General features: G+C 50.5%; 1 protein-coding gene across 1 annotated transcript in view; it reads left to right on the top strand.

The window, feature by feature from the left end:
- Positions 1–1300: 1300 nt before the first annotated feature.
- The window catches only part of LOC144817663 (uncharacterized), an 85081-nt gene continuing 74133 nt past the window's right edge, over positions 1301–12248 (top strand). The window contains exon 1 of the mRNA XM_078674393.1: positions 1301–2166. Coding sequence (XP_078530519.1) covers positions 1530–2166 — 637 coding nt within the window. The 5' untranslated portion in view covers positions 1301–1529. The remainder of the gene's footprint in view (positions 2167–12248) is intronic.

Consider the following 12248-nt stretch of genomic DNA (forward strand, 5'->3'; position numbering starts at 1 on the left):
CCTGCAGGGCTCTCTTGTTCCTCTCCTCTGCCATGGTGCCCGCGGGCGGCTGGAGGTGCCCCTCTCCCCTCTCCGGTGCCTCCTACCTCCGGGCGGACTCTGGGCGCAGGGGCTGAGGGCAGGCGGCGGGCTCCTCTCTCATCGCGGGCGGCGCGGCATTACCTGCAGCTCCGGAGTGTATCCCAGCCGGTGCCCTCCTCCTCAGCCATTCAAAGTGCAGCTCACTGCTTGCAAGCACCGGCTCTGCTCTGGTTCCGCATTCCTGGAGCCCTCGGGCTGCTGCTGCTCGGAGTTCCGCTTTGGCCGGCAATGCTTCCGGGTCGCCGCAGGCAGCGCGGCGGCCCGCCCTGCACGGGGAAGGGAGGCAGCTTTCGAGGAGGACAGCACCTGGCCGCGAGCGCGTTCTCGTGCGCGTGACCTTACCAAATCGCTGCGCGCGGCCAGTGCTGTCCTCCTGGAAAGCACACACGCTGACTATAGGTCTTTGGCGAGAGCGAGCTTCCCTCGCTTCACCGAGACCTAAAAAGGGGCACAGAAACAAGGGAAAATGCGTGGCACAGAGGGCAGAAGGGCACAGAAAACGAGTGGAAGCTAATATGGGGCTATTAGCTTTCATACCTGAGATAACCCGAGTTTTGTTGGAAAATCACCAAATTTCACATTTAAAACAATGTAAAGTGAGACCACCTTAATCTGAAACTTATCCTTAAATAGATCACTGTGGAAAATAACAGCAATATTACTTCAATTACAATTTACCATGTAATGTATGATTTATATTACAATGAAAACTGACAATATCTTGCCCTGGTGAAGAAACAAGTGATTTTTTTAAGACCCGAAACACGTGTTAAAAAATCTTTGTGATGCATGCCTCTTCTCTCACTAATTTGAATTGGATTTTGGAAATCTCAGTCACAAAAATAAGAAGTACTGAGGAATAACTTTGTTTTGGAAGAAGAACTGTCGACCTCGTGCAGTCTCTCTTATGCAGCGTTAGAATGGGATAGTGCACTTTTGCGATCACCTTGTGTCGGGCAATGGCTTGAGTGTACCCCCTTATTGTAACTTGCTTGCTTGGGGTGTGATGAGTAAGTGCTGCTACTGAGTGCATCACTTACCGTCTTCACTCTAGTAGTGAGTGATGCCATGACTGTAGTATAATTAGCATCTGCTGTTCACTATTTGGTCTTTTAGGGTTAAGTTAACTTATGAGCGATAAATTATTTTGGAATCCTATCAAGATATGACCTTAGCCTCCACTGACACCTCTTCATGCTCTGCTTCTTGTTTCAGAGTCTACTGCTGTTCATAAAGGGGAAGCCATCTCCTGGATCTACACAGATGTGATGTGCAACAGACAGCATCTGTGCAGTCACAACTGTGGCCAACAGCTTGCTGCTCCTGAAGAGAAGGAACTGGTCATTGGCCCATGTGCCTTATGTGTCCCCAGTCCATTGTAAGTGTGATGTCAACAGAAATCTACAAATGTATTGATTAATCACTGTCTGAAACCTATTCCTGTGATCATGGTGCAGTCTTCGAAACAAGGGCTGATTCAGAACCACCACCGAGAGTCCAATCTGCGGTTCATGTGCCCCCAGCTTCGAGCCAACAGCATGGAGCTTGTGAAGATGAAACCTGATGATGACCCGGAAGTCTTCCTGCGGAGGTTTGAGTGTGTGGCAGAGAAGGCCATGTGGCCTAGAGAGCAGTGGGCGTCTCGGCTTGCCCCCATGCTGTCCGGCGAGGCACTGGCCATTTACCAAGCCTTGCCGCATTACACTGCGGAGGACTACGACCAACTGAAGGACTCCTTATTGGACCACCTGGACCTGAGTGAAGAAAGCTACCGGAAGAAGTTCCGCAACCTTGCTTTCACCTCAGGGCCACAAAGAGTGGCTTGTGAGCTGCGAGACCTGGGCCGGAGGTGGCTGAAGCCTGAGCTTCGCAGCGCTGCTGAGATTGTGGAGCTGATTGTGGTGGAGCAGTTCATTGGGGTGTTGCCACCGCTGGCAGGAGAGTGGTTGAATCGCCACCAGGTGCAGTCCCTGGACCTCGCTGTGCAGTTAATCGAAGGCTTCTTGGCGGGAGAAGATGAGAGGTCTGCAGACACCACCTGTGTTCCTCTGGCACCAGGCGTCACAGACTCACCCCCCCCAGCAGGTAAGCTGTCTATCAAGTTCAAAGGAGGTGTACAGATGCACCGGCACGAAGGGGGCGGGGGGGGCAGTGTACTGATGCTGTGGCACCAGGGGGTCAGCGGGGGATGTACTGATGCTCAGGCTGATGCTCAGGCACTAGGCCTCACTGACACACCCTCTACCGGATACAAAGGGGCACCGGGGGCTGTACTGATGCTTTGGCACCAGGCCTTATGGACACGCACCCCCTTGCCGATAAGTTGTCTAGCAGGTTCAAAGGAGGTGTACTGATGCTCCATCATCGGGGGTGGGGGGGTGTACTGATGCTTTGGCACCAGGCCTCACAGACACGCACCCCCCTGCAGGTAAGCTGTCTATCAGGTACAAAGGGGGGGATGTACTGATGCTCCGGAACCAGGGGGGTGTACTGATGATCCAGTGCCAGTGGGGTGTACTGATGCTCCGGCACTGGGAGCGTGTACTGATGCTCCGGCACTGGGAGTAGTGTAGTGATGCCCCGGCACCGGGGGTAGTATACTTATGCTCAGGCACCAGGGGGGTGTACTAATGCTCAGGCACCGGGGTAGTGTACTGATGCTCCAGCACCAGTGGGGTGAACTGATGCTCCGGCACCTGGGGTAGTGTACTGATGCTCCAGCACCAGTGGGGTGAACTGATGCTCCAGCACCTGGGGTAGTGTACTGATGCCCCAGCACCTGGGGTAGTGTACTGATGCTCCGGCAACAGAGGTAGTGTACTTATGCTCGGGCACCAGGATGGTGTACTAATGCTCGGGCACCAGGATACGGTGTACTGATGCTCGGGAACCAGGGGGGTGTACTGATGCTCGTGCACTGGGGGTAGTGTACTGATGCTCCAGCACCGGGGGTAATGTACTGATGCTCCGGCACCGGGGAATATACTGATGCTCCGGCACAAGAGGTAGTGTACTGATGCTCCGGCAACGGGGTAGTGTACTTATGCTCGGGCACCAGGATGGTGTACTAATGCTCGGGCACCAGGATGGTGTACTAATGCTCGGGCACCAGGATGGTGTACTGATGCTCGGGAACCAGGGGGGGGTGTACTGATGCACCGGGGAATATACTGATGCTCCGGCACCGGGGGTAGTGTACTGATGCTCAGGCACCAGGGGGATGTACTGACACTCGGGCACCAGGGGGCTGTACTGATGCTCGGGCACCGGGGGTTGTCTACTGATGCTCGGGCACCGGGGGTTGTCTACTGATGCTTCGGCACTGGGGGTAGTGTACTTATGCTCGGGCACCAGGATGGTGTACTAATGCTCGGGCACCAGGATGGTGTACTAATGCTCGGGCACCAGGATAGTGTACTGATGCTCGGGAACCAGGGGGTGTACTGATCCTCGGGCACCAGGATGTTGCACTGATGCTCGGGCACCAGGGGGGTGTACTGATGCTCAGGCACCGGGGGAAGTGTACTGATGCTCCAGCACCAGTGGGGTGTACTGATGCTCCGGTACTGGGAGCGTGTACTGATGCTCGGGCACCAGGGGGGTGTACTGATGCTCGGGCACCAGGGGGCTAGTGTACGGATGCTCCAGCACCGGGGGTAGTGTACTGATGATCCGGTACAGGGGGTAGTGTACTGATGATCTGGTACAGGGGGTAGTGTACTGAAGATCCGGTACAGGGGGTAGTGTACTGATGCTCTGGCACCGGGGGTAGTGTACTGATGTTTGGGCACCAGGGGGGTGTACTGATACTCGGGCACCAGGGGTTGTACTGATGCGCGCGCACCGAGGGTTGTCTACTGATGCTCGGGCACTGGGGGTAACGTACTTGTGCTCGGGCACCACGGGGGTGTACTCCTGCTCTAGAAATCAGCTTTTCATTTGCCATACACCAGTCCATAACTCGTTCCCACCCCACCACTGTTTCAAAGTTTCAAAGTTTGTTTTTATTGCACAATTATTTAAAATCATTGCAATATGCAAGAGTACAAAAGACGGTAGTATAGACATTCGAGGGTGTTAAAAACTAGAACTAAAACAGTAAATGGGTAGGAAGGAAAAATAAAAAGACAAGGAAAGTCAAAAAACGATTACTTGCAAGGGATTGAATTCAGGCATTACACGGAGGGAAAAGCCATGGAATTAATTTCGGAAATAAATTTGACAAAGCGGGTCGCCATTTGAGGTGAATCCCCCCTCATACATTCTTCAAGTGCTTCTTGACATGTCCTGATACCTAGAAGGAGCCAAATTGGTCTCAGCCAAAATATTCTTTGTTGCCGCAATTGATGACAGATGCACAAAATGTGAATTAGATTTTCCTCTCCCCATTTACAAAACCGGCATTGAGAGGAGGCTCCTATCTTATATCCTTGCCCAAACTTGTATGCTTTCAACGGAATTAGGCCAAATCGGAATCTCATTAGCTGGTGTTTAATAAACGGTTTCATTGCTGATGCAAGATAAGATGGAAGAGTTTTTGAAGCATATAATTTGGCTGCCCAGGTGCCATGAGAGAGCTTAAGTACCAATTGTGTGTCCGATTCGCTTGAAAGGATTTTAGCTTGCTTGATTAAGAGATTTCCTTTCGTTTCGTTGGGCAGAGAAGAAGACCATATGTCCCCCGCTTCGAGCGATTTGAGGCAGAACGTTAGATATTTATTCCATGATGTAGCGGGGTTTTTAAGGACCTGCCATATACAGCTCTTTAGCGTATGAGAGTTTGCTTGTTTCACTTTTAGGCAATATATAACGAATCTTGCAGCCATAATCCAACGCATGGAGGATAGAGGAAATTCTTTCCGTATTTGGGCATGGGAAGTTGAGTTTGGCAGTCGAAAGACCCGGCGGTAGCATGATGATTGCGCTCTATCAAGCCAGTTGTTCAGTTTGTCCTTAAAGATGATAGCTCCGAAGGTAATTGTGGGCAAAAATTTTGCATTAATCAATTTTATTAATGGGACAAAATCCTGAGAATGTAGAGCATTCTTTGTTCTCAAAAATACCCCCTCTAAACGGCGAGCCACTGTCGTCATCTCAGATATGTGCACCGAGCATCTACCTTTGTGGTCAATCCAAACACCTAAATATTTGTATGTAGGAACCGTCTCCAATTGCTTCCCCTCTATAAACCACAAGAGCTTTTTTGTGTTCGTAGGTGATACTGCCATCGCCTTGGTTTTGCCTACGTTTATCTCGAGCATATTGTTTTTGCAATACTGAGCGAGAGAGTTGAACAGCCTTTGGAGGCCCACCTGAGTTTGGTCTAACAGAATCGTGTCATCCGCATACTGCAAAATTTGAATTTTATTTTGGCCAATACCTGGGGGGAAGGCTCTTGATCCAGTTAACCATTCGGGAAGGTCAGCGAGGTACAGATTAAAAAGTAGTGGTGCAAGGGTGCACCCTTGTTTAAGGCCTCTATTTGTAAAAATTTTGTTAGAGGTGGTCCATTTTGATGTTACTCTGACCTTAACCCATGTGTCCGTGTAAAGGGCTATTAGCGCATTTAACAGTGCCCGCGGAATTCCCCATTTTGACAGTTTTTCCCATAATTTAGATCGACTAACGCTGTCGAATGCTTTGCGGAAATCAATAAATCCCATGTACAGTGATTTGCCTTTTGCAGCTGTGGTAGTCTCTATCAAATGGACTATCGAAATCAAATTGTCTTCGATGTGGCAGCCTTTTTGGAAGCCAGTTTGGCTAAAGGGGATTAGATTCTTCGATTCCACCCATTTTGAAAGTTCTTTCAACAGTATACTTGCATAGGCTTTCCCATCCACATCTAGTAGAGCTATCATCCGATAGTTATCAGGATCAGAGCGCGAACCTTTTTTATGGAAAGGTACTAAAAGTGATCCTTGCCACGTATGCGGGATGGTGCATCCCAGTATAGCATCTTCGAATAGAGGGGTCAACAGCAAAGCCCATTTTTGTGCAGCAGCTTTAAAAACCTGTGTTGGGATTCCATTGGGGCCTGGAGCACCACCAGAGCGCATTTTCCTTATTACCGCAGCTATTTCTTCAGTTGCTATCTTAATAGGGCTTGGGGTGTCTTCCTCCTCGACTTGCAGGTCAGGTGTTAGTTGGACGTCCCTACTGCCAGTTGGTGCGCCCGATGTTGTATACAGCTCTCTAACATACTTCTCCCAATCAGCGGGGGAGATATTAGTTGCAGTCGGAGGTTTGGCAGCTTTGGATGCCTCATTCACCCAATTCCAAAACATCCTTTGATCCTTGGTTTTAATTATCTCGAAGGCTACCGCCCAACGACGCTCTTCTTCCAGTCTTTGTAAGGCGAATCTGGCCTTCCTATAGACTTTTCTAGCTGCTGATATATTGTTCTTCAGAGATTTGTGTTGGCTTTCGCTGTACGTGTGAGCTCGTTGCAACTTATTTAGTTTACTCTTTGAGAGAGTTACAGCTTGTTTTTGCTCCAGCAAGATAGTCGAAGCCGGAAGCACCTGCGGACGGCTACTTGTTATTTTTAATGCCAACTGGTCTCTGAATTTAATCAGTCTTGTTTCCCAGGAGGGACCTGCCAAATTCTCAGCCCCATCTTGGCCATGTTCAAAAAGAAGATTATCGATCTCTGTTTCAAGTACTTCACAGTTCTCCTCTGACCATCTCAGTTTTTAGGGCTCGGACTCCTCCCCACTGAAAGTGGGAGGAGTTTCGAGAACTAATGTTAAAGAAGAAAAAAAAGAAGTATCTCCTAGGGCTTTGGCGAGACAAATTCCACACATTCCTTAGCGTGTTCTGTCTTCTGGCCAGTGATTCGTCTTCGTTGTGTTGTCGTTTTAATAGGCTTGAAGTGATAGGGTAAATGTAGTTTTGTTCCGCCATCTTGGGCATATTTCGTTCGTGCTCGCGCAAAGAAGTACATTAATTATAATTAGGAGCTGTCAGGGTGGCCGTGTAATGCATTCCAGATGGTGTGCGCGCGTTCACCAACACAAGCGTGCTGGCTCCTCCTTCCGCGCGCGCACACCTTGCATGGTGAGCGTGCATGCGCGAGCACCTGCCCTGTTAGAAGCGGGTGCCGCGATCCCTATCAGCTGCGCGCGCTCCCTGTCTTGATGGAAGCTTGAGCAGCGGGGCCCAGTCAGGTGCGCGAGAGCGCTCGCGCTCCCCAGAGCAAGGCTGCCCCGATGGGAGTGGCGCTGCAAGGCCCCGTCAGGTGCGCGCGCCAGCACCTGCCTGAACGGAGCGGGTGTTGCGGCGCTCGCGCGCTCCCCAGAGCGAGGCTGACCCTGGCAGTCCCTGGTCCCGAGTGACGTCAGCGGGTGCCGCGGCTCGGTCAGCGCCAGACGAGAGGACGCGGCGGCCGCGGCAGGTTGAGGCTGCCGGGCGGCGTCGGAGTCCGAGAGCAGCGAGGCCTGCTACCGAACAACGAGCTTGCCGCCCTCTCCGAGGCACGGACTATTCCCCGGGCATCGCGGCGACGACAATTCGCGCAGTCCGACCAGTGAAGGGATCGGGGCCCCGGGACTCCAGCCGCCGCAGTGGCGCCAGAATGATCAAGATCCAGTTGCCGGACGGCGGGGGCAGCAGCAGGGCGCTCAGTGCAGTGGAGGTGAAGAGCAAGGTGGGTGCTGCCTTTGCGTCCCCCCCCCCCTCAATCCCGGCTCATGCCCCCGCCCCCCCTCTTCTCGCAGTCCTCTCCACGTGAGGGCGGGCTCGGCGCTGGCAGGTGCCTGGCACCCAGGAGCGAGTACACGAAAGGGCGAGGGCGGTGGACTGCAGGTGCAGCGGCGGGCACAGCCCTGCGGTTCCACAGGCACCCTGCGCCAGCCTGGCATCCTTGGCATCTGCTTGGGCTGTCTAGAAGAGTCCTTGACAGCTTGGTTGTTTGAAGTCCAGAAACTATTGCCTGCTGCCCCTAAACTGACGACTGGCCGAAGCGTGTGGGTGGTGGCACCTCCCTGGATACCGAAGCCACAACAGCTAGGGTAGGGCAGCGGGTGCAGCCTAACGCTGCAGGACGGTGAGACCCGCACGACCAGGGACCGGTAGCTTCGTACCCAGGGGCATAGCTCTCAGTAGTACAGCAGGTGCAGCAGCACACGCCTCTTCTGCACCCAGGTTATGGGACATCTTAAGTGCCAAATGGGGATTAGGGACACTTTCAATGTCTATTTCGGCCACACGACTTAATTCCTACATCCTTCCTCATATGAAGACCCCAGTATCCTAACGTAAGTGTGTGCACTGTTCCCATAGAATCCCACAGCTAGCACTGTATGACCAGAAGCAAGATTATCGCTGGGACAGCACAAATGCGAGAAAGAGCCTGCAGGTTTATGGGGCATAATAAGTATGGGAACCAACGCTGGGACAGCCTGGCGCGGTTGTTATGGACCCTGGAAGAACCTGCTGGACGCCTGGGGTGGTAGATGTGAGGCATAGTCGGCTCAAATTCCACAGTAAAAACTCCCACCGAGCAGAACCGCTGTGGCGCAGGGGCCTCTGGGATGAATCTCTGCCTTGGTGGTAGCACCTGTTGTGTTCTGGGTTCCATCATAATGAAAATTGTCATGGCTTCAGTTTGTAACTTTAACCATTTAGAGACACGTTTAGGACCCCAGACAGAAATTCCTTGCCCCCTGGATTTCACTCTTGTCCTTCGTTCAAGTAGTACGTGTATGCAGTCCTCGGGCATGCTTCGTTTCTCTTTTCAAAGCGATACCAAAGGGGGTGATGGATGGATTTAGGCCCAGATCTCTGTACTGGGGTGAATGTATGACATTGTTCTGCATTCTGTCCATCAACTGTTGTTTTTGCATTCGTTTCTCTTTTCAAGCACCAGTGACGTGATATGATGTATATCTGTTGATTTTACTTTGTGTTATTTAGACTTCTGAGAATACTTAGATCTTCGATGTGTCAATTGTGTAGTGAGTAGTGAGTAGTGAGTAGACTAGTGAGTAGACTAGTGAGTAGACTAGTGAGTAGACTAGTGAGTAGAGTAGTCAGTAGAGTAGTGAGTAGAGTAGTGAGTAGTGAGTAGAGTAGTGAGTAGAGTAGTGAGTAGAGTAGTGAGTAGAGTAGTGAGTGCAGAGTAGTGAGTAGAGTAGTGAGTAGTGAGTGCAGAGTAGTGAGTGCAGAGTAGTGAGTAGAGTAGAGTAGTGAGTAGTACATCACAGGCAGCAGCTGTGCAAGCATCTTACACTCACAAGGAGACCACAGGCAGCTGAGGTGCAAGCTTCTCCCACTCACAAGAAGGACATCACAAGCAGCAGCGGTGCAAGCTTCTCACACTCACAAGAACGACATCACAGGCAGCAGCAGTGCAAGCTTCTTACACTCACAAGGAGACCACAAGCAGCAGAGGTACAAGCTTCTCACACTCGCAAGAAATACATCACAAGCAGCAGTGGTGCAAGCTTCCCTTACACACTGACAGCAGGTACTGTGCCAAGGCAGCAGCAGCAACAGAGCAAGAGTCCCTTACAAAGAACAGGAACAGCACAGAGATGCACAATGCAATCTTCTCATACTCACAGGCAGCAGCGGTGCAAGTTTCTCACACTCACAAGAAGGACATCACAGGCAGCAGCTGTGCAAGCTTCTTACACTCACAAGGAGACCACAGGCAGCTGAGGTGCAAGCTTCTCCCACTCACAAGAAGGACATCACAAGCAGCAGCGGTGCAAGCTTCTCACACTCACAAGAACGACATCACAGGCAGCAGCAGTGCAAGCTTCTTACACTCACAAGGAGACCACAGGCAGCAGAGGTGCAAGCTTCTCACACTCGCAAGAACGACATCACAAGCAGCAGTGGTGCAAGCTTCCCTTACACACTCACAGCAGGTACTGTGCCAAGGCAGCAGCAGCAACAGAGCAAGAGTCCCTTACAAAGGACAGGCACAGCACAGAGATGCTCAATGCAATCTTCTCATACTCACAGGCAGCAGCGGTGCAAGCTTCTCACACTCGCACGAAGGACATCACAGGCAGCAGCTGTGCAAGCTTCTTACACTCACAAGGAGACCACAGGCAGCTGAGGTGCAAGCTTATCCCACTCACAAGGACATCACAAGCAGCAGTGGTGCAAGCTTCTCACACTCACAAGAACGACATCACAGGCAGCAGCAGTGCAATCTTCTTGCACTCACAAGGAGACCACAGGCAGCAGAGGTGCAAGCTCCTCACACTCACAAGAAGGACATCACAGGCAGTAACGGTGCAATATTCTCACACTCACAAGGAGATCACTGGCAGTACACACCACATGAACACACTCCATAACACATAGCAACAATACATTGGCATTTACAATGCCATTAGCTCAAACTCAAATAAATCCGAGCCCGATTGCATTTCTAATGCTTGTTTTACCTTCTGGAGGTTTAATTCCCGTCCAGCCAGGGGAATTATTGGGCGATGTTGAGGGCAGAGGGCGATATTACACACTAAAATGGCATGATCGCTGTCTGCAGATGGCGTTACCGAGAACTGGCGCACCAGATGGAAGGCGAAAAGACATATCCAGATGTAATCTAAAGTAGCCATGCGGAAAGGGGATATATGAGTATAGGCTGCAGGATTATCGGTGGTAAATCTTCCATTAAGGGCACGCAAACCAGATTGATTTAGTTTTGTTGCAAGTCTCATTCCGCTAACTTCCTTCCGTTGGTATTGAGACTTTACCTCCGGTATTGCCCACTCTTCATTTCCTAGTGCTATTTGGAAGGATTGACTTGGGTCCAGGTCCATTAGGTTACAGTTGAAGTCTCCCATTAGCAGCCATAAATCATTTGGGAATTGAGATTCCAGATCCTCTATTATGGGAATCAAAGTGTTTAAAGTTGCCTCCCGGCGAGTTTTTACAGGGTGTAGATAAATGCAACCGAGGATGATTTTTGCCTTAATTTCCCCTTATCGTGGCTCTTGATCTCAATATTGAGGAAAATATAATCGCCCTTCCCATTATAGAGTGTCACTAGTTTTGCATCCAGTGAGTTTTTTACGGCGATCAACACGCCCCCGGATGCATGGCCGCCTACTGCAGAGGGAATTGCAAAGGATTCGATTGTAGTGAAATCTTCCCAGATGCTATTCTCCATTGCCCAAGTCTCTTGGATCGCAAGGATGTCATTTAGCTCCTGGAGGTCCTTAATTGTGCGACCCATTTTCTCTTTGGTTAGGCCCCTAATGTTCCACGAGCAAATATTTAAGCATCGAGCTTTGTCAGACTTTGGTTTACCTTCTGACTGACTTGCCTGTGTACTACCCTAAGGCCTTGGAAAGCCAGGACCAATCATGAGATTTATTTAATTTAAATGTGCACTTGCGTGGGCCGCCTGCAGCTGCGGTGATTACTTGGAGTGGAGTGTCCATCCAGGGTGCTGCTTTTAATTCCTGTCTTAGGCCCCGTAACCTCGGCTGTTGTTGATGTCTTCTCCCTTCCACGTTTAAATCAGGGCCCGTATTGTTGGGCAACGGGGTTTCAAGGGTATTTTTTAAGAAGGTCGGGTAGTTAAGGGACGTATAGCAACTTACTCGGATACCCCATTCACTCAGTTGTTTTGAGTTTTTAGCTAATATTGCCGCTGGCTCTGGATTGGTAAAAATTACCAAAGTTGACTCATTTTTTTGGCCCCAGGCTGGGTCAATAAAAGCCACTGTTTCGATGTCTGCTGTGTTGATGTTTTCTAAGCCTGGCAAATTCCGGCATAGTTTTAGAACATTTCCCCTATTGAGGATGTCCCATTGACCCTGCGATTCATATTCTGGATAGAGTAAAACTTTTTTATTCTGTTGCTGCGAAAGGCTGAGTTCCTGAATATTAGTAATAGCTTTATGCAGTTGTGGACAATTTGGGGCACCAATAAGAGAATCTGTTTGGGGCTTTTCCCTGACATGATGTTCTAGGTGTTCTAAGACAGTATGCTTTAAAGTCAAGGAGTGTGAGCTTAATAACTGGGCGCTCGTGGCGGGTTTTTGAGGGGAAGGTGTTTTATTGTTAGGTCCGACCTCCTCTTGTGCGGCCCCTTTGTTAGTTTGACTTTCGTCTCCTCTTAATGTTGGTGTTTCTATGTTAGAGACTCTTTTTATTTGCCCCAGGCCTTCTGCAGTGGGCATGTTTGTTCTGTTTATAGC

This window comes from Lissotriton helveticus, chromosome 2_1, assembly GCF_964261635.1.
Source record: "Lissotriton helveticus chromosome 2_1, aLisHel1.1, whole genome shotgun sequence".
NCBI lineage: Eukaryota > Metazoa > Chordata > Amphibia > Caudata > Salamandridae > Lissotriton > Lissotriton helveticus.